Raw genomic sequence first — 22,858 nt, 5'->3', positions numbered from 1 at the left:
CCTACGAAGGAAGAAAACCACGCCTGGCGGAACAGCATAATCTCCACAAGGTATTATCCACTTGGGACGAATATACAATTACATGTATGAAGAACAGAAAAATGTGAGCCACAGTCAAGAAAAAAAAGTCAATAAAACAGAAAAAGACCTTGAGATCACCCAGACGACAGATGAACAGATAAGGACTTTAAAACAGCTGTTATAAATATGTACGTACAAGTACTTAAAGGAAAAGATGGACGTGAGTAAACAGCTGGGAAACCTCAACACAGAAATGGAAACTATAAGAAAAGAACCAAATGTAAATTCTAGAACCGATAAGTGCAATATATGAAGAAAATTTTAAAGGCTCCTGGCTTTTGGAGATACATAATGAAAAATGTACAGATGAAATTATATATCTGAGATGTGCTTCAAAATAATCTAGCTTGGGGAGGGGAAGTGGCTGGGGGTAAAGATGAAACAAGAGCTGCCATAAATTGATGACTGTTGTAACTAGGTGATGGGTATGTACTGCTCTCTCCACTTTTCTGTATGTTTGAAATTCTGCACATTCAAAAGCTAAAAAAGAAAATCCAATCTCTACAAGAAAAAACTGTTTTAACTGAAAAACAAGATAATGTTCAAATGAAGCTTTGCATATATCTTATTCTCCTCCCATCTTGCCAAATTCCCAAAGATACATAGCATCTACTCTGCATTTTCAAAGATTCCCAATGCTTGGGGAAAGGGAACATTTCATAAAAACTGTGAATATTTATGTAGGTGAATGCCATTCTCTCTATCTTTCTCTCTCTTTCTTTCTCTCTCTCTCTGTATGTTCTACACTTTGACACACATGGATATATCAATATTTGATTTCACAAAATAAGATTATATTAAATTGCTCTATAACTTGCATTTTCCAAATAATACATGTTGTGAATATCATTCCATGTCAACAAATAGAGGTCAACACCTTTTTTTTTTTTTTTTTTGGTTAATGACTGCACAGCATTTATCATTGAGGGTCTACGTGCCCTGTACTGTGTAGTAAAGTTCATAATTTCAATGGGAGACAGGAACTATGCGTTACAGAAAGCTATTTCAGGCAGAGGGAAAACATAAGAGCACACATGGCTTGAGGGACAAGTCTGACTTTAGGGAATTCAGGGTTATGATTTGATTGTTAAGTATGCTTTAATTTATGTAGTAACAAGCCATATCATAACAGAGTTTATTTGTATTTGTATTAAGGTACTTGTTAAAAAAATCATATAGCAAAAATCCATCTCCATTCTCAGCTATCAACATGAATAGAGTTTAAGTTACAGGAAGCTCCTTATTAATAGTATTGATATTTTCCAAATCATCCATGGCCTGCATCCCAAAACATGATTTCTAAGTTGGTTTGATGAAACTGAGGATACATTTTCCTACTGAAGCTATACAAAACAGTAAGGATCTCAGGTCAGTTGACAAAAGTTTAAAGTACCTAATTTATTATGTAATATAGCCCCTCCCCTACCTGGAGGTTAAATTTTTGAAAAACCACTATCATAAGAAAATTCTTAGTGGAAGAATCTATGGCCTTAGAGTCACAAATGAACAAAAGCACTTGTAAAAATTCGTACATTTGTTAAAAAAAGACAAGAATAATAAAATATTAGTAGCATTATATGCATCTTAAATTACAGTAATGAGTATATATAAGTAATTTCCAGTTACCATTCCTTGATCATGGAAATCTTAAAGGTGTTCTTTTCCTATATTATAAATTACATAGACATTTTGCTTTGTTGCAGAGAATATGCACAGTAAAAGAAATTTTTCCCTTGGGTCTGGTCCCATTCAAACATTTGATACCTTTTATATTTGCTTGGTTGGTTTTTTCTCTTATACAGTTTTAAAAAAAAGTTTTGGAAAATAAAAATGCTATCTTCTCAATGTATAAAATTCAAACACATCAATTATAAAGAAAGTAAAAATCAGTACAATCTCACCATCTGGAAATAAGAGCTATGAACACTTGGGTGAGCATCATGCTAGATATTTCTTTGGGCATATATACATATAAGGAAACAAAGATACAAACTTTATGTAAGTGGGATTTACTGTTCTATACCAGCCTTTTCTCCTCTATGCATGACCATGACTTTTTAAGTCTACAGTACATCTACATCATCTTTTTAATGGCTGCACAGCACACCATTGCATGGATAAACTATAATTTATTTAGTCATTCTCTTACCAATGGACATTTCAGATTATGGTGAATATTTCCCAATTACCATTATTATAAAGTTACATTCTTATTTATCCATCTTTGTACACTCATCCTATTGTTCTCTCAGGATAAATTCCTAAAAGCAGAATTGTTAGCTAAAAAGTATGTATACCTTACACCTTGATACACATTGCCACACAGCCCTCTGGAAAAGCCAAACTATTTCATACACCCACCAGCTATGCCTTTCTTAGACTTTCTGCTGGACTTGCCCACAATCTGCCCCCTCTCCTCTCACTGGCATCAGTTCCCTCCACATGGACTGTGGAAGGACAGCAGGATAGTGATTAGGTCTAAGGGTTTACTTCCATCAGCTTCCTTCTTCTCTCCCATGACTACACTGCTTAAGCCTTAAGCACTTCTCTTTTAGATTTCTTCCCTTCCCCCTCCCAACCTCTTTTTTCTAATTATCTCCAGTAAGTCTGACTCACAACTCATATTACCTGGAATTCTCACAGTTACCCAAAAAGGTATACAGAAGTAACACTGCCTTAAATTAATCTTGGAGGGAGATGGACTATAAAAGGGGGTGGGGGCAGGGAACAAAGTCACTAACTAGGCCGGTCATATGACAAAAACTGACATTTTGAGATAAATTATTCTTTAGGCCTACCATATAACTTTTGTGAACAAATGTTCCTACAGGAGGTTGCAGTCTGAAAGGTCTTTCATTTGGTTATGAAACTGAGTACTTACTATGTGTACACATTGTATGCCACGTTTTGGGAAGACAGATGAAGAAGATAAGATTCTTGTCTCTAAGAAGCTCCCATTCTAGCAAGGGAGATGGAGGTGTAAACAAATACTTTTCAGGTAAGTGTGCATACTCTGATACAGGGTAATAAGCGTTGTGATAAAGGCATGCCCTGAGTGCTATGTAAGCAGACTGGGTTCGTTTAGCCTGGGCAGAGGCAAATACAGCTTCAAAGGAGAGATGGCATTTAAGTGTGGCCTTGAAGAATGAATGGTTTGCTGGGTGAAAAAAGACATTGCAGGCAAAGCAATTAAGGAGGTACACAATGGCAAACCTTAGCAGAGATATGAGGTTAGGAAACTGGCAGGACCTAAGGCTGAAAAGGTAAACTGAGGCCAGACTGAGATGGTGCTATCCTTCGATGCGGAGGGACAGACTATCCCAGCAATGAAGAGTCCCCAGAGGTTTTTTTAGTAGGGAAGCGTCATAATCAGATCTGAATTTTAGAAAGACAGCTGGTTGTGGGGGAGAAGGTGAACTAAGGTAGAGACCAGTTACAAGGGATGGTAAAGAATTATACCCAGACCATGCAGAAAACTGGAGGCATCCAAGAAATGGGATTTACTGACTCACTGGACACAGACACTGAAGGCAGTGGTGGGGACCAAAAGCCCTTAAATACTTACATTTAGGTACTGCCTGGATGGCGATGCCATTAATGGAGACAGAGTATATATGCGGAGAAGCAGATGTGCAGGAAAATATTCATTTCCATACTGGACTTGTCGAGCTTAAAGGGTCTGTGAGACATCTAGGAAAAGATACCTAACAGAGAGCTGGTATTCAGACCTGGTGTTCAGTTCCAGGGGATACTCTGTTGATTTTTAAAAACTGTATAGATTTGACAGTCATTGAGGTAGGTAAATTTGATTGCTGACAACAAAGAGAGGAAACAGGGATGAGGGCTTAGAACAGAATCCTGGGGAACACTAATATTTAAAAACCTAGAAGTAGAAGAGCCTAGTGGAAGTCTGGGAAAATCAGAGAAAGAGGAGGCAAGCCAGGAGAGACTGGCTCATAAAAGGAACAAGAGTTTAAAAGAGAAAATATGCCCCCTTCTTTGCCTTCACCATTCCTTGCCATCCTCACTGGGCAAAGGATCTTATGTGCCAGCTTTGAGAGCTGGAACAAAGATTCTAATAAAGTGGGAACTGGGAGTGAGAGATTAAGCAAGGAGAGAGCTCCTGGGGCCCCAGGGTAGGGATTTTGCACCGTTATCAGGGATTTAGTGTCAGTGCTAATACCAGGAGTACCTTCATCCCTAAAAGGCTCTTGTTACCTTCTCTCTACCTTCCAAGAGACTAATCCATCCTTTCCCCTTTCCAATGTCACTACTTATAGTTTCCACCCATCCCTTAGCCCATGATAGAAGAGAACAAATTTGGCCAAGCTGCAGGGCTTGCGGGATCTTAAGCGGGATCTTAATTCCCTGACCAGGGACTGAACCCATGCCCTCGGCAGTGAAAGCACCCAGTCCTAACCACTGGACCGCCAGGGAATTCCTCAGAAGAGAACAAGTCTTAACAGCCTCTCAATTCAGTAAGCTCTTCAGCCAGGAACTGTGCTTATTAAGATAGACATATAGATAAGACACGGTTCCTGCTCAACAAGAATTAACAATCTAGTTAGGAGTGGGGATGGAGAGAGGAAGTAGGTAACTACTATATAGAGGGTGTACTGTGATTAAAGCTACAATGAGCTGGAGAGTCATGAGAGAAACCTTATGCCCTTCTTAAGAGGTTAAGAAATCTCTTCTGGGACTTCCCTGGTGGCACAGTGGTTAAGAATCTGCCTGCCAATACAGGGGACAAGGGTTCGATCCCTAGTCCGGAAAGATCCCACATGCCGCGGAGCAACTAAGCCCGTGTGCCACAACTACAGACCCTGTGCTCTAGAGCCTGCAAGCCACAACTACTGAGCCTGCGTGCCACAACTACTGAAGCCCGCGCACCTAGAGCCCGTGCTCCACAACAAGAGAAGCCACTGCAATGAGGAGCCTGCGCACCACAACGAAGAGTAGCTCCCGCTCACCACAACTAGAGAAAGCTCACACACAGCAACGAAGACCCAATGCAGCCAAAAAAAAAAAAAAAATCTCTTCTTCCCATTTTCCAAGAGGGAAAGGTGCACATAGATGCTGACGATAAATCCTGGCACATAAAGACTTATAGTGCATTAATTTACATCAATCTAAAAGGATGAAAAGGAGGAAGAGAGAAAAGAGAGTACCCTTCATAAATTTACCCTTCATTTTCAACCCTGGGGGGTGGAGAGCAGGTGGTACAGGACAACCTGTCTGCAATGCATAATAAAAGTAATTATGAATAACCCATAAAGGGGCCTTTCCCTATCACTAAATCTCTTCCTGATGACATATTTTCCCTCCCTCTTCTAATCAGAAGATCCCCCTCTTCTAGTTAGAAGATAACCCTCTTGTGGGGTATAGTGGGATGGGTTACTATAGCTATTTCTGTAATAGCTTTTTCCAAGACTGTCTGAACCACCATTTGTCAAAATCATAAGTCACAAAAAAGATGAATATGGAGCTTCCCTGGTGGCGCAGTGGTTGAGAGTCCGCCTGCCGATGCAGGGGACACGGGTTCGTGCCCCGCTCCGGGAAGATCCCACATGCCGCGGAGCGGCTGGGCCCGTGAGCCATGGCCGCTGAGCCTGCGCGTCCGGAGCCTGTGCTCCGCAACGGGAGAGGCCACAGCAGTGAGAGGCCCGCGTACCGAAAAAAAAAAAAAAAAAAAAAAGATGAATATGTTATTTCTATACTCTGCAAAGAGATTATATACATATGCATACATATGTGTGTGTATATAACACGTGTGTGTGTGTGTGTGTGTGTGTGTGTGTGTGTGTTTTGGCTCCTCCTCTACCTTGACTATCTGCCCAGATCCTCTTCACCATTACCTGCAGTGCACAAAAAAGAAGTCTAAACCCCATTATTTCTTGTCAAAAGAGGAAACAGAAAAAAAGTAACTTGATTAGTAAACAGAGTTTGGATTGGAACCCAGATCTTAAGAGATGTAAATTGGTGCTCTTTTCACAAGGCTGTACTCTCACACTGGCCTCCACTCTCCCTTCCAACCAGTCCAAAATACTGCCTATATCACCTTCCCTTTACACATCTCTCACCTCATATCTTCCTGTGGCTCCTTAGTCATCTCCACTAACACTATATTACACTGAAAAACTGAGGTCTATCTGCCTACCAACCTCCTTCCTCTCTAAAAACATCTTCCTTTTTACTTCTCACACATGCTCATCATACTTGTCCTGTCTCATCTGAACTTTGCACACTGATTTCTGTGAAGAGACCATGCCATGCAGGGCAGAGGAACGAGCACTTAAAAAAAAAAAAGAAAAGAAAAGAAATCAGTGCCATGTTCAAATGCCCATTTTGCCTCTTACAATCTGTGCAATCTTAGTCTTATTACTTAACCACTTTGTCTCACTTTTCTCATCAGCAGAGAATAATGCCTAACTCACTGGGTTTTAAAAGGTAGCTAGCATATGTTAGGTGCTTAACACAGTATCATGTACTTCAAAAGCACTTAATAAGCGGTAGCTATTTACTGTGAAAATAATATTTGCCTCATAGGACTGTTGTTCCTACATGCCTGAAACCTAAATAGTCCTTGAAAATATTTTAATTTCCTTCTTCCCCCATCCTTGAAACAACTTCCTAGTTCTTTCCAACAAAGATTCAGAAACCGGTTCAAATCCAACAAAGATTCACCTGCAAAAGTATTTGCACATTTACTAAAATCTCACCACTCACATAAGAGTAACACCTACTGAAAGCTAGCCAGACAAAATTTCTCCTCTTCTTAACTTTAAGTCAATGGAAGAGAATAATCACATTTTGCAAGTTCCCCAAAAGACGTGTTGTATCATGCCAACGGATACAAGTTGCTTTCTCTGCGGCAACTGGGGGTCCAGGCGCATTTCAGTTACTGTAGGTTCATCGCTCCGCCCCAGGAATAAAAGAGTTTGCTACAGCAATCACACAACTGACGTGGGAGAAGAAAACCTTAGACAATGTCCCATAAATCCCAAGGAGGGACTGCAAATAGATGCCACGCAGTGACGTGATCTAGGCAAGTGACAAATGAACACTTGTGGGTATGTTCCTGTGGCAATGTGTCATCGTGTGTCTGCGTGTGTCCGCAGAACTGAAAGCACATTCGTGTGCGCCGAGATGTCTGATCGCGGACGTGTATTCCTTTCAACCCGACTGCGTAGCCAGTGAGCGACAGTGAGAAGCCCCGCGGAGCTGTCCTCCAGGTGCTTACCTCTCCGGACGAACAGGTGGACGCCGCTGGGCGCCGCCATGTTGGCGTCGGTCACGTGGCCGCGAGCTCTCGTCCCCTCCTCGCCCCGCCCCGCCCGTAGGAGCAGTCCAGTCGCAGCCGTGCCGAAGACCGGAGGCGCCGAGGCCGCCAGAGGGAGAGTGCGCGTGCGCGGCGGGAGCTGACTGCGGGAGCCCAGGCGGCGGAGCGGCTCGGGCACCGGGGCCAGTAGGGGAACCCGCGGCCGGCCGAGCGCGGTCCGGCCGCGAGAGACGGGCTCCAGCCGCGGTTCGCGCGCTCGCTCTGAGCCCCCGCGCCCAGGTGGGATGGAAGAAGCCTGTCAGGTAAGCGTGGTATCCAATATTTGTAGCATCAACATTTTGGTGCATGGAAACGTAAAGTTGGGAGGAAAAAATAAAGCACAATCTAGCGTTCAACATAGCACTTTGCATCGTCTGCTCTTTGTTGCAAATTATTTCCCTGGATTCAGTTGAAAGGTAAAATTTGGTTCAAAGTCACCAGCTGCCCCTTTGCTGTCCCAGAATCTACATTACTCAGCAGAGACAACAGACAAGACAGGATCTGTGTGCAGCTGCAAAATCTATTCTGGGTACCAGAGTGGGTATATTCAGGGGACTTCTCCTTCCCCAAGGACACCTCGAGCTCAGCGGTATTAAGTGGAGTCTTAATCCTAAATTTGACTTTTAACAATGAGAGGATGACGTCTGCCGATTGCGCTGCCGAAAGATGAAGCCTACAGAAGGCCAGTTATGAATCAAGTGAGGGAGCTGATGTATCCCTAGTGATGACAGTGTCAATTTTTACCAAATTCGCTGTTCCTCTTATCTGCATTCTGGGGCATATTTCCATTCTGTCATGGACCAGGTATTAATCATCTTGGTAGCCTGGTACCCAGCAAAGAACCTGATATTCAAGGAATGTCTGGTGAAGGAATTGAACTCTGCATGGACCCAGTCAAACCAAGAATGTAACAGTCTCCAAATGCAGTAAAGATTGATAAGGATTCTTGGTGAACATGTGTGATGTCTCCTAATTAATATTTAAGAATTTAATTTAACTACACACTCCATGAAAAACCCAGACAATTCAGAAATGATTTTTTTTTTTTTTTTTTTTGTGGTACGCGGGTCCCTCACTGCTGTGGCCTCTCCCGTTGCAGAGCACAGGCTCCGGATGCGCAGGCCCAGCGGCTATGGCTCACGGGCCCAGCCGCCCCGCGGCATGTGGGATCTTTCCGGAGCGGGGCACGAACCCGTGTCCCCTGCATCGGCAGGCGGACTCTCAACCACTGCGCCACCAGGGAAGCCCCCAGAAATGATTTTTTAAAGAAAGGGTAAATCCCCTTCCTCACCCTCTCTACACACCACAATCCCACTATTTAGTCAGCCACTGTGTGTGCCATTCCATGCCTTTTACAGGCAAATATGTGTAAAGATTTTAAATGGAATCACATACTTACTGTTGCAACTTGCTTTTCCACTCATGAACATCAAATCTTAGAACACTTAGAGCTCATTCTTTTTAATGACTACATAGTCCTGATGTTTTTACTTTTTTTTCACATCTTTATTGGAGTATAATTGCTTTACAATGTTGTGTTAGTTTCTGCTGTACAACAAAGTGCATCAGCTATATGTATACATATATCCCCTCTTGCGTCTCCCTCCCACCCTCTCTATCCCATCCCTCTAGATGATCACAAAGCATGGAGCTGATCTCCCTGTGCTATGCAGCAGCTTCCCACTAGCCATCTATTTTACATTTGGTAGTGTATATATGTCAATGCTAGTCTCTCACTTCATCCCAGCTTCCCCTTCCCCACTGTGTCCTCAAGTCTGTTCTCTACGTCTGCATCTTTATTCCTGCCCTGCCACTAGGTCCATCAGTACCACTTTTTTAGATTCCATATATATGCGTTAGCATACGGTATCTGTTTTTCTCTTTCTGACTTACTTCACTCTGTATGACAGACTATCCCTCCACTGGGTATGTACCCTGAGAAAACCATAATTCAAAGAGTCATGTACCACAATGTTCATTGCAGCTCTATTTACAATAGCCAGGACATGGAAGCAACCTAAGTGTCCATCGACAGATGAATGGATAAAGAAGATGGGGCACATATATACAATGGAATATTACTCGCCATAAAAAGAAACGAAATTGAGTTATTTGTAGTGAGGTGGATGGACCTAGAGTCTGTCGTACAAAGTGAAGTAAGTCAGAAAGAGAAAAATGAGAGTGAGTTTGGGTAGTTCATTAGAGGACACATCTATACTTCTTGGAGACCCAGTTTTGTATGCTTTTGGGTCACCTTGAAAGATAAAAAGAAAAAATGTTTTCCACTGAAGTAAATAAAATATACAAGGATGAGAAGGAAAAGTACTCTTTCAGGTGACTTCAAGCCCCACCTTTTTCAAACGCAGATCAATTCCAAGGAAAGAGTTTTTGAACGTGCTAATCTGTCCTCAGTGTAACTGAAGCCAACAATCTGAGTGCAGGAAAGGAACCTGAGAGTTAGCAGAACACCAAGTCTCAAGAAGTGTGCAAAAAAAAGAAACCTAGAAGTCCCTAGAGAAATGTCAGAAGGCATTAAGCCCAATTTCAAACACATCTGAAATAGAACACATGTTCATGTGATTCAGCTCAGCCAATCCTTGGAAAACCAATGCACAATTTATTTCCCTGAAACTAGAAGGAAAAGGAAAAGGAAACACTATGAGAACTCAGGTGGCACCACCATAGTGGAATCCAGTGAGGAAATTTCCAGTAAGTTCAGCAAGGATGTGGATATGCAGGATGAGCTAGAAATGAAGCAGACATGAACTTGCACAGGTGATAGCTTGTGCACCGATTCTTGATTTAGCTTCTTTCATCACATCCTTCTGACCTTAGAAAGATTAAGAACTGCCAGCATGTGTCCTCCAAAATTGTCAATTTATGAGATATATGCACACTGATCAACGGTATAAAAAAGGGCTGGACCCCTGACATCTAAGATCCGTGGCAGTTCTAACATCTGTGATCCTGGGTGTTAGGGCATTAGATTGCTTTCATTTAGTTGAGTAACTACTACTGACTCACTTCTCTACTCCATTTCTGCCCATCTTCCCATCTGTGAAATGAAGGTTAATTATGTTGTGGCACTTCATTGATTTGAACTCCCACCATTATTCAGATTTTGTACTTGTGTTTCTTGAAAAAAAATGTTGAATAATTTTTCAGAACCAGGGTTCAAGAAATAAAGTATAACTTCCTAATACCTTCAGTTTCTGTGTCCAGAAATTCATTCTTAAATGTTAAAATATTTTTATTAATTGTGATTAATTATTGCTTTATAGGTCTTTTACCTTGGTTTTAAAAAAGAGTGTCTTATTAGCATCTTTTAAAGTCTAATCTTCTTTTATTAAAGAAATAAATCAGAAATAAATTCCGACATTCTCATTTTTAAAAAGTCATTTTTTTCTTTCCTCCTTCTTCTACTTAATGATAGTTTATTTTGGACTTATATAACTTTTTCAAAAGCTGTATATAAGTTTGTGATAAAATTGAAATTATATTGATTTCTATAATGTAGATACTGAATTTGTAATTCAGGTTAACAATTTAAAATGCTCTAGGGATTATGCTACATGAAGTAAATCTCTTTTTTAAAAAAATAAATTTATTTATTTATGTTTGGCTGTGTTGGGTCTTCGTTGCTGCTCACAGGCTTTCTCTAGTTGCAGAGAGCAGGGGCCACTCCTCGTTGCGGTGCTCGGGCCTCTCACTGTGGCGGCCTCTCCTGTTGCAGAGCATGGTCTCCAGGCACACAGGCTCTAGCAGTTGTGGCACGCGGGCTCAGCACTTGTGGCTCGAGGGCACCAGAGCGCAGGCTCAGCAGTTGCGGCGCATGGGCTTAGTTGCTCCGCGGCATGTGGGATCTTCCCGGACCAGGGCTCGAACCCATGTCCCCTGCGTTGGCAGGTGAATTCTTAACCACTGCGCCACCAGGAAAGTCCCAGTAAATCCTTTTAAAAATAAATTTTGCTTTGTAATACATCATCCTGTAACATGTTACACAGTTTAGATTTTTAAGTACTTATGAAGATTACTTATAATGCAAGATACTTAAAAACATAGACTATAAAATAAAGACTAAGGTGCTTACATATCTATAGAAGAAGCTTGTTACATATGAACACGTAAGACTAACTGAAATAAAGTGGTGTTTCCTACTAGGCACAAAGCAGGTTCTGTGGCCTGCTGGGGGAAGCTGGTGCCCTGGGACCTGCACAGCTTCAGTAGGGCTGTAATTTAGCCTCAGGTGCCTTCATTCTCCCTTCCTGAGCTTGCTTCTCAGTTTTGTCATCTGAATCAGAAAAATTAGCCTTTTGGTTTAATATCAGGATCATTTCTTAGCAGTTTACTCTATGGCTTGAGAAGAATATTTCCCATCCTGCCCTCCAATGTGTTCAATTTTAGTGTGAGGAATCCTTTTATTTATTTACATTTTTTAAAGCTTTTTAAAAATTTTATTTATTTATTTTTGGCTGCATGGAGTCTTTGTTGCTGCGTGCGGGCTTTCTCTAGTTGCGGTGAGCGGGGGCTACTCTACATTTTTTTTTTTTAAGTCAAATGAACATTCTTTCCATGAACTTGGAGTCCTGCATAAACATAATCTGCACATATAACAGGGAGCTGTCTAAGCTGACTGGACCCCTCTAAAGTTAAGGTCCAACTTCAAATGATTCTGTGTTCAGGCAGAAAGTTTCTAGGGCACTCTCAGCCAGCTTGTTGGTAGAATGTTGTTTCCTATACCAATCACTTGAGACAATGATGGAGATGTTACTGGGTAATCTAGGGGACCCTTAGAGAAAATGTTTTCTTGAGGAAAAGTAGTGTCACGTGCAAGAGGATCTGTCCGTGCTGTTTGTGCCCTGCTTCCTTCGTCTCCAGCAGGGTCAAGAGGAAGCCAGGAGGCAGGGGAGGGGGGCTGGCATCATGTGTGACCCTCCTGCCCCCCCCATTTTTGATTTGTATAATGACGTTTTCTAGACCATGTAACTCCTAGGCAAATGAAACTTTAAGTTCCACCCCCTTCTAACAAGATTGCCCTACCCGAGCCCCTCCTACATTGAAATTCTGAAGATTCTGTGGCTCTCCAGCCATTTATAGGCCTAATCCAAGTGGGCTCAGCAAGGAGCATGCTGCGCCCTCCCGAGCAGCCTGTCACTGCGATTAAGCAGCGTGGAATGGGATCAGATAGGGCTAACTTAGCTGTAGGGGAAGAGCAAACTTTGTCCCAAGGGAGTTGCTGTTGCTCTCAGGCACAGTGTGGCCCACATTCATTTAAAGCCGCTCCAACCTCTTGGCTTGAAAGATATTATGGGAGATCTGTCAGCAGAAATAGTGCTTCAGCATAACAGCCTGTCCATTGTTGGAGCAGCAGGCCACCTGGAATGGTGGCAGGGGCCAAGGGAGGGAAGAGATCGGAAGGCCATAAGGAAGAGGATGAGGGTGGTCCCAGACCTCACTCACTGATGCATCTGAGTTTTATCTTTTTTTTTTTTAATTGAGGTATAGTTGATTTACAATATTATATTAATTGCAGGTGTACAACATAATGATTCAAAAATTTTATGGATTATACTCCATTTATAGTTATTATAGTATATTGGCTGTATTCCCTGTGTTGTACAATGTATCCTTGTAGCTTACTTACCTTACGCATAGAAGCTCGTACCTCTTAATCCCCTACGTCTATCTCTTGCCCTTCTCCCCTTCCCTCTCCCCACTGGTAACCACTCGTTTGTTCTCTGTATCTGTGAGTCTGTTTCTTTTGTGTTATACTCACTAGTTTGTTTTATCTTTTAGATTCCACATATAAGTGATAACATACAGTATTTGTCTTTCTCTGTTTGACTTATTTCACTAACTATAATATACCCTCCAGGTCGATCCATCCACGTTGTTGCAAATGGCAAACTTTCATCCTTTTTCTGTTGTACATATACCACATCTTCTTATCCATTCATCTGTTGATGGATACTTAGGTTGTTTCTTGGCCATTGTAAATAATGCTGCTATGAACATTGGAGTGCATGTATCTTTTCAAATTAGTGTTTTTGTTTTCTTCTATATACCCAGGAGTGGAATTGCTGGATCATATGGTAGTTCTATTTTTAGTTTTTTGAGGAACTTCCGCACTATTTTCCACAGTAGCTGTTGAGTTTTATCTTGAGGGACAGGGCTTCCCTGACCTCATTTCTTGGCACTGGCTCTAAGGGAAGCTGGGTTAAAGCAGAAGTGGTGTATTTGCCCCATGAAATCTAAATAAAAACGTGTACCATTATCGACTATCATCCATTCTCAATTACTAAGCCCTGGAAAAGTAACACCTGCTTACACACTTCTGGAGAATGAAGAATTCCATGCAGAGTAAGGAAGAAAGGCAAAAAGTTTCCAAGAGAATTTAGTGATCAATCAGCCAATCAATAAATACTTAAGTGCCTACTCTAGGCTCCAAGGAGATGTGATATTAGTTTTGTTCTTAGGAAGCCAATCGGAAAGCTGAGACTAACATGCTCACAAAATTGTCCATAAAGAAAGACCAAGTACCCTTGAGACTATAAGCCTCTTAGGAGCAACACCAGGTGTAAGGGGTCACAGATTTTGGCTATCCCTGGCTGCCAAGAACTGAGAAAAATGCTGAACTCTAATTATATAAATTCCCAGGAACTTGCACCTGTTAAAATCCTTCCTGCAAAGATGAAGGTGAAAGGGATATAATGCTTCCTTTACCATCTCTAATCCACATTTGTAAAAAAGAAGGGAAAACACTCTCGATCTCATTGTTAGAATTTTTTAAAGTCTGTTTTGGTTTTTCTTTTTTGTTTACACATGTATGTAATATGTGCTCTTTAAAAACATTTTAAAAATACGGAAGTGTAAAATGTAGAAAGTAGAAGTTCCCCAGAAAAGCTTTTCCCAGGTAATCACTGTTAATACGTTGATATGTATTCATCCAGAGTTCTTTCTGTGCATATACCATTTGCTGAACTTTCTAAGGGAAGTTACCTGTTTTACTGTGACTAGTCACACATCTATATAGAATAAAGGACAGACTAGGCAAACCACATGTGAGAGGACAGGAATGCATAGTATTACCTATGCCTTTGTTGCTGTCTACTGTACATTCTCTTTTCCTTTTGCCTTCACTCTGCCCTTGTTTCTCTTCTTCCAATGTCTCCACCCTTCTATAAGATTACTCCTCTTACTGTTTTTTCCCTTTCCCTCCTGAAATGATGGTACATTCCTGGTTACCTTCTCCTATGTTTTCGTCTTTGCTTACCCTTCTGCTGGGTTTATGGTTCTGTGTTTACTGTAGTGTGTTTGAGTAAACAGTGTCCTGTAGGGTTCTGTGAGACCAGTTCATATAGAAAGCAGTTGGACCACTAAGATCAGAGGTTGAAAATAGTTGTGATTTTGACATTTCCTACCTAGAAGTATGAAACAGTACTCCTTGGTCAGTGAACAGTTATGCAGACTACACTGCAGTAAGAACCTCCAAAGTGGACATTATGAAATAACAAGGGATTTAATAATAGAAAAAGAAAACTAGTCTGTGTCCCTTTTCCTTCTCCCACTCTCCACCTCCACTCCCCAAACTGGCTGACAAACTAAGCAGAAATGCACTACTGCTTAAATTGCATTTCTTAACTCACTCAACAGATTGTGTATTCAAGACGGAAGCTGTTGAAACAAACAAGGGGGCAGATGCTGCCTCGACCTCTCTTCCCATTGAGCTGAGCTCCTCTGTGCTCCCCCCATCCACTTTAACCCAGAGAATAACCTGTCTGGAGAGCATTCTCCTCATCTGAGGCACACACAAACATCACCACGTTTTCCTTTGCTGGAGAAAGGATAAAGGAAGAAAGGCGGCAGCTGCTCCAGGAGCAGAGAGCAAACAAGCCTCACTGTGGTGGTCCCACAGTCTTCACAAAGGGGATTCAGAGAGCTAGGCAAACACACTGCACAGCCCAAGACTTCTGCACAGATTCACCTGCCAGTATTATTCATTAAAGATCTAAAGAACTGTCCAGGTGAACTGAAAGTCTAACCAAAGCACGTTTTCCAACTGGTCTTTTATGGAGTTGGAAGAGGGAGAATACAGTTGAAGAACTGGAAAGGGCTTTAAAGATCACCTAATCCAACTAGAACTCTACCCCTTCCAATTTTAAGGTAAAGCTAGTGAGGCCCGGAAAGGTCGTAGGAGAGAAGATTCGCCCCTTTTCCAGCCTGTGTACATTGTAACACTGGAGGTCTTAAAATTTTTTGTTTTATAAGACATTTATGAGGCATTTCTTGTAGCATTTTACACGCAACAGCTCTTCAGTTGTTCATGAGACCGCATTACACTTTTACTGCATTATATTTCTCCACAGGGTTAATGAAAAGCCCCCCAAATTATGACATGAAAAATTTCAAAGCATTGGTTTTACATTTAGTGTCTGTTGATTCATAAGGCCAGTGTGTCAAAGATGGGAACAGTTTGCTTTTGGTAGCCAAATAAAGTATATGGTAAACTATGGTTCCCTGGAGAATCAGTTTCCAAAGAAAAGAACTGAGTATAGCCACTTTTTTTTTTTTTTAAAGAAAGCTCTTTACTCTCTTTTCTTTTGGCAAATTCTGCTTTGTGGAAGTCAGGCTGAGCACAATCTCACTGTTTAAAGGTGCCACTTACCTGCTTCAGATAAACTTGTTTTTAAAATTTCCTTAGTTTACAGTTGTATTTTATCTGACAATTATATGGAGCTTCAGTTGCTGAACAATATTTAAACAAAATTTTATATCAAGGTAACACATATTTGGTTTTAAAAAACATGCAATTATAACAAGGTTTACAACGAAAAGTAAGTCTCCCATCCTACTGTCTCCCAGTTTGACCAAACTCAACCAATCTGAACTGTTTTCGTTTCTAGTCACTGCTCAAAGCCATGCCAATTATAGTTGATTATATTTAGACTCTGACTTTCTTTACACTTTTTTCGTAATTTCCTATTCTAATTTGGACCAATTACTTTTGTAGACATGTTATTCAGTTGCCATCCTCAGATTTTTTTTATTGGAATCAGAATAGTTTTACTATTTCCTGTACTCCACATCTTACATGCTCTGATTTCACCTTCATGCCGTTGAAATAGATCAACTAGTAACTTCATCAGAAAGTGTGTGAAGTAAGTTTTCTGATTTCATAGATTTCCAAAACCACCTTTCTTTTCTCTCACACTTGGGTGTAGGATTCTTGATTCAAAATAATTTTCCATCAGAACTCTGAAGTCATTGTTCCATTGTCTTTTAGCATGAAGTATGGCTGATAAGGAGTCTGGTGCTGTTTAAATTCCCCTTCCTCTCCCAAGTTTCCCACTCTGAAAGCTTTTAGCACTTTTATTTTATGCTCAGTGTTTTGAAATTTAATAATGTAGTCTACATGTGGATCCTTTTAGGTAAGTGTTATAGTGGTTAAAAACGCAAGTGAAGGGCTTCCCTGGTGGCGCAGTGCTTGAGAGTCCGCCTGCCGATGCAGGGGACACGGGTTCGTGCCGCGGTCCGGGAAGATCCCACATGCCGCGGAGCGGCTGGGCCCGTGAGCCATGGCCGCTGAGCCTGCACGTCCGGAGCCTGTGCTCCGCAATGGGAGAGGCCATAACAGTGAGAGGCCCGCGTACCGCAAAAAAACAAAACAAAAACAAAAAACGCAAGTGAATTATACTGCCTGGACTAAAATCCTATCTCTGCCACCTACTAGCTGTGTGACGTTGGGCGAAATAATCTCCCTCGACCTCACTCGAAGAGGATACCATGTGTGCCTCTGAGGGTTGTTGTGCGATCTGAGATGACTGTTACAAGTGCTTAGCAGATAGTAAGGGCTCTATAAATGCTAGTGATGATTTAATACTGCTCAACCTTCAGTGAACTCTTCTAATTTGAAGATTCATGTCTTCAACTCTGAGGAATTGTCCTCCCTTTCTTTGATAATGTCCTTCTGTTTGCTTTTCCTCTCTGAAAATAAGCCAGCTATCAGATTTCCCACATTGATTTCTCTTTTCCCTCATATTTTCTCTTTTTTGATGTTCTAGGGAATTTCTTCAACTTTATACCCCAAGTTTCTGCTGCTTGAATTATAATAATCATTTAAAATTTCTAAGAACTCTTTCTTATACACTGATTGTTCCTTTTTCATAGTATTGTTTTTATTTCATATATGCAATCTTTCCCGTCTTATTTTGAAAACATAAAAGCATAAAGGTTGAAAGAATCACATAGTGAACACCTGTATATCCCTCCCACCTAGATTCACTAATTTAAAACTTTTGTCATATTTGCTTCATTTCTGTTTATGTACATATGTCTATGTATGTATGTGTATGCCATTTACACAAACATACTTTTTTCCTGGACCATTTGAATGTCAGTTGCAGATGTCATGACTCTGTTCCTAAATAGTTTAGCATGTGACTTCTAGGAATAAAGACATTCTCCTACACAATCACAGTACCATTATCACAACGATGAAAATAAACAGAATTCCATATCATCTAATATAGAGTCCATATTCAAATTTCTGTATTGTCTCAAATGTGTGCAAAACGTACCAAAATGTAAAATGTCCATGCCTTTTTAAAAATTTTATTTATTTATTTATTTTTGGCTACATTGGGTCTTCGTTTCTGTGCATGGGCTTTCTCTAGTTGCGGTGAGCAAGGGCTACTCTTCCTTGCAGTGCACGGGCTTCTCATTGCGGTGGCTTCTTTTGTTGCGGAGCATGAGCTCCAGTAGTTGCAGCACATGGGCTTCAGTAGTTGCGGCATGCAAGCTCTAGAGCACAGGCTCAGCAGTTGTGGCGCACGGGCTTAGTTGCTCCGTGGCATGTGGGATCTTCCCGGACCAGGGCTCGAACCCATGTCCCATGCATTGGCAAGTGGATTCTTAACCACTGCGCCACTAGGGAAGCCCCCAAAAATGTTCATGCCTTTTCACTCAGCGATTCCATCACTATCTTGCATACATACCCCCACCACATGTACAGAATGAGATGTACACAAGAACGTTCACTGCAGCACTGCTTGTAAAAGCAGAAGATAGGAAACTGCCTTAAGTGTCCATCAATATAGGATTGGGTTAAACGCACTGAAACCAAACCATGGAATAAATATCCAACAGCTGTTTAGAATCAAGGTGTTTAGAATTGAAGTGTTCTGATATGCACTAATAAAGATATGAGTTAAATTTAACTGGAAAAGATTCCAAGTACTGCATGTAGTATATCACCATTTGTGTTAAAACAAAAAATGATGGCTTTCTGAAACTGATAATTAACTCTAAGGGACAAAAGAGAAACTGGGAAAAGTAACTGCCTCTGGAGAAGTGACTTAGGTGACTGTGTGGAAGGGAGGGCAGTTTACTTCTTATCAAATACTCTTATTCATTTTGAATTTTGTACTATGTCCATGTTACATAATAAAAAAGTCAGTGCTTAATGTGGGTGAATATCCAATCCCATATAGCAGTGGTTCTTAACCAAGGGTGATTTTGCCCCCCGGAGGACATGTGGCAATGTCTGGAGACATGTTTGGTTGTTACAGCTGGGGGTGGGGATAGTACTGCTGGCACCTAGTGCATAGAAGCCAGGGGTGCTATTAACCAGCCAATATACAGGTCAGCCTGGCAAAACAAAGAGTGATCTGGCCCAAAATGCCAATAGTGCTGAGGTTGAGAAACCCTGCTGTAGAGCAATTCTTCTGGATGATAAGGTTTGAGAAGAGCTAAGCAAGACTAAAGGAATAAACAAAAAGAAAGTCATGTGCATATGCCTAAGCGTTATCATCGTGCCTTTAAGGTACATCATATTTCTAGTAGTATAGGAAAGAAGTATAGGTTGGAGAAGTCCAATATGCTCGTTTGCATAGCTGATTCCAGATTGATACAGTATTATGCTTCTGTAACCTTAGTTGGTGTTAATAATTTTAACTGTTGTGAACAGTAGTACGGTCACTTTAAGAATGAGGTCATGAATACGGCATGTTTGTATAACTGAGCCATAGAGATATTCCTACCTTTTGACTCAGTAACTGCATTTCCCAGGAATTTATCTTGAGGAATACTTACCAGATACAAAAATATATATACACGAAGACACTAATTCATTTGAATGTTGTAATAATAAAAGAAAAAAACCTAGGCAAATGGTTTAATATGGGCACATCAACATGAAATATTGTACGTCTATAAGAACCATTTTGAACACTAGAAATGTTTGTTAAAAACAAAATGCTACTATGTTCAATGTAAATAGAGATAATATATAATTTCATTTAGAAGGAAGAACTATGGGTACCTTATTATTTAATCAGTATTTAATAGTCTTGAACTGGCTTTTCAATTCTAATAAAAAGAACGTAAGAATGAATTTGAGGAAGTAAATCACTTGACCTCTGAGGTCTGTGATTCTAATAATTCTCTGATACGGCACTGGAGGATCTGCTGTGAGCTTTCCTTTAGTAGGCAAGAAAACAGATCAGATAAATCTTCAGAATAGACAAGACTCTGGTACAGCAAGCTGAGGCCCCTGCAATTTGGAGTCAGGGACATATAGTGGGTTTGTTTTTTTTCCCTCTCACACATAAACTAACGTATAAACTGAATTTTGTGTGATTTATAAAAATACTTTTAGACATATACTACACCTACACCTCTGAGTAGAAAAGCTTAAGAGTGATGAGAAAAGATGTAAAAAGGATTAAGCACAGATCTTAGAACAGGGAGGGAGCCTTGAGATAATTCTAGTACAACTTCATTTTACAGATGAAAAACACTGATGCTTAGAAAGGAAACATATTACACGTAGAGAAAATGCAACTTGGAGAAGATAGGGGAAAAAAATAAGGGTGGTGGACGGGGGAAGGGAAAAAGGTAAAGGCAGAAAGTAAATACAGTCAATGTGTATGTGGGTGATAAAGCGGAGGAAGGCTACTACCACAAGGTGAAAAGTCACTGCTAAGACCTAGAAGGTGGCTGTGTTAGGTTTCACACACGGTCCGGTACATCTATCCTGGTATTTAATTAGCCCACACAAGGTGCAGATCTAACAGACGTACTCTTCTAACTCAAAATGAAGGTACAGCCTTTCAAGTCCGAAAGATTAATGCTAAACAAGATCTTTAACCATGGAACATAGAACACTGTTTAAAAACAAGGTAGAGAAATTGGTATCACACCGGCTTTTTCTGGTTTCTATATAAAAAAGGATGTTGAAAGATAATTTATTTAGATTGTACTGATTTTCTTTCTCTGAGCTCTTTTTTAGGTATCAATTGTGACTTTTCAATAAAAAAATTTAAAATCTGCTAATATAGATGGAAAACAAACTTTTCATATAGTTTCAGAAGGACTCTGAACTGGTTCATTCAATCTGTACAAGTTATGTACATGTATATACTCTTTCAGAAATCAACAAATTTAATCTATATGTAAGCTTCTGAGATGAGATTGCCTGAAACGTTTGCAACACTCTCATTTTAAGGGGATGGTTTAGTGCCATTGGTATGCTGATGGCCACAGCTATTTTGTGTCCAGAGGGTACCAGTCACTGTCCTTCTATGTTTGACAGATTGTACTGATGGAAGGCTGATCCAAGGATAAGGCAGTGCTTGTCCAAGTTGGGATTTTGCCTTGAGCATTGAACACATCAGATTTTAAAAGTAAAGTTCAACTTACATCTCATTTTTGATGTTATACAATACGTGGCTTACTGGCACACATTAAAAAATCAAGTTTTTACTTTTTTTTTTTTTTTTTTTTTGCGGTACGCGGGCCTCTCACTGTTGTGGCCTCTCCCGTTGCGGAGCACAGGCTCCGGACGCGCAGGCTCAGCGGCCATGGCTCACGGGCCCAGCTGCTCTGCGGCATGTGGGATCCTCCCGGACCGGGGCATGAACCCATGTCCCCTGCATCGGCAGGCGGACTCTCAACCACTGCGCCACCAGGGAAGCCCAAGTTTTAACTTTTAATGACTGTATCAAGCAACTTATTTAGCTCTACTTCAATAAAATAAAGACTATATTAAGCAATTTATCATTACTTTGTTTTTTTCCTTGTTGGACTTCAACATCTTGGTAACCTTATATCAAATCACAAGATATCTATACCTCATTTTACACAAGATATATTTCAACAATGGTGTGTAAACTGGATTTATGAACTGATTTCCATCTTATTATTTATTAAATGTTTATGGTAACTTCCAAATTATCTTCAATTAATATTTGATGCCAAACATTTAGGTTTTAGGCTGTATTTAGTTTCCCTTCTATTACCCGCCCTACTCCCAACAAGTGGTTAATAGTTTATTTAAAACAACTCTACACTAGGAACGTTTCCTACTTAGAAAAATCACATAGTAAGACCAAGAGTACTAGGAAGACCTTAAAGAAATGTGTTTTAAAGGTGCCAGATGTAAAATCTTAGAAGCAAAGTGTGGGAGGAATTATAGTAAAAGCTTAAAACCTAACGTTTTTTAACAGGACTGAAGAAGTTTATCATAAGTATTTAAGAATCATATCAGTACACATTAACATATCACAACTAAGCATTTATTACACTGTTTAAGAAGGGAAGCAAGTGCAGTGGTATTTTAGAAGCTATATCTTTTTTTAATGTAATATATGCTCATAGACTCTAAACAGTATTTTAAAATATACAATCTCTCCAAAAGAAAATATTTAACTAAAGATAACTTTTAATGTAAGTAAAATGTTACAAGATTTTAAAATTAAAGTCATCATCTGATTTTTCACAACACATGTACAGAAATTTTCAAACTTCCTGTACAGAGAAGTATAACCTCTACTCTTGAGCAAGGCGTTCAATAACACGTCGATAATCTTCCACAAGTTCCTGAAAGCTTTCTTCCAGCTGTTCATGTTGCATGCTTATTTCTATTTGGTTCATCTGGTTTGTCAGTTCTTCTGGTCTGAGACATTTTCTCATTTTAGCAAGATCTCTCTGTTTTTTCTAAGCAACAAACACAATTATTGGTTAGACTAAGAAAGCTAATAAAATTCTAATATAAAGAAATATAAGTCTCCAATGTTAAAAATAATAGAAGGAATATGCCCAAATTTGTCCCATACATTTTTTCTTAAGGAAGCCTAAACATAATGTTAACCGTGAATTATAAACTCTCTAAAAGGAAGGTTCCAGAAGACATGTAATTTGTGTCAATTAATGGTAAATATAGATATGTGACTAACAGCCCCCTCTCCAAAGCATAATAAAGAACTGGCCAGTATAGACACTCAAATACTTCTTAAATAAAAAAAAATATATTAACTGAAGAAAGACAACTGAGATTAAGTGCTATTATTTCATCTCACTATTTAATCATTAATTACATTAATTTTCATTCCAAACTGGCTTCTGCCACTAGGCTCATTTATGAGTTCCCTTACCCAGAGATGTATTTATGGACCACATGTT

The 22,858-nt window shown here is 40.2% G+C and overlaps 3 protein-coding genes across 4 annotated transcripts in view; 1 reads left to right on the top strand and 2 right to left on the bottom strand.

The window, feature by feature from the left end:
- Window positions 1-7,785, bottom strand: part of METAP1D (methionyl aminopeptidase type 1D, mitochondrial) — a 79,452-nt gene extending 71,667 nt beyond the window's left edge. The window contains 2 exon segments of the mRNA XM_004267305.3: window positions 7,322-7,469; window positions 7,471-7,785. Coding sequence (XP_004267353.2) covers window positions 7,322-7,469; window positions 7,471-7,770 — 448 coding nt within the window. The 5' untranslated portion in view covers window positions 7,771-7,785.
- SLC25A12 (solute carrier family 25 member 12) overlaps window positions 7,630-22,858 on the top strand; it is a 171,741-nt gene continuing 156,512 nt past the window's right edge. Inside the window, exon 1 of the mRNA XM_049712263.1 lies at window positions 7,630-7,662. Coding sequence (XP_049568220.1) covers window positions 7,645-7,662 — 18 coding nt within the window. The 5' untranslated portion in view covers window positions 7,630-7,644. The remainder of the gene's footprint in view (window positions 7,663-22,858) is intronic.
- HAT1 (histone acetyltransferase 1) overlaps window positions 21,957-22,858 on the bottom strand; it is a 51,228-nt gene continuing 50,326 nt past the window's right edge. For both annotated transcript variants that reach the window (XM_004267303.3, XM_033423580.2), the window contains exon 11: window positions 21,957-22,393. In XM_004267303.3, the coding sequence (XP_004267351.1) occupies window positions 22,226-22,393 (168 nt within the window). In that variant the 3' untranslated portion in view covers window positions 21,957-22,225. The remainder of the gene's footprint in view (window positions 22,394-22,858) is intronic.

This window comes from Orcinus orca, chromosome 7, assembly GCF_937001465.1.
Source record: "Orcinus orca chromosome 7, mOrcOrc1.1, whole genome shotgun sequence".
Lineage (NCBI taxonomy): Eukaryota > Metazoa > Chordata > Mammalia > Artiodactyla > Delphinidae > Orcinus > Orcinus orca.
The sequence above is the reverse complement of the archived record's forward strand: the minus strand, read 5'-3'. Positions and strand labels throughout refer to the sequence as shown.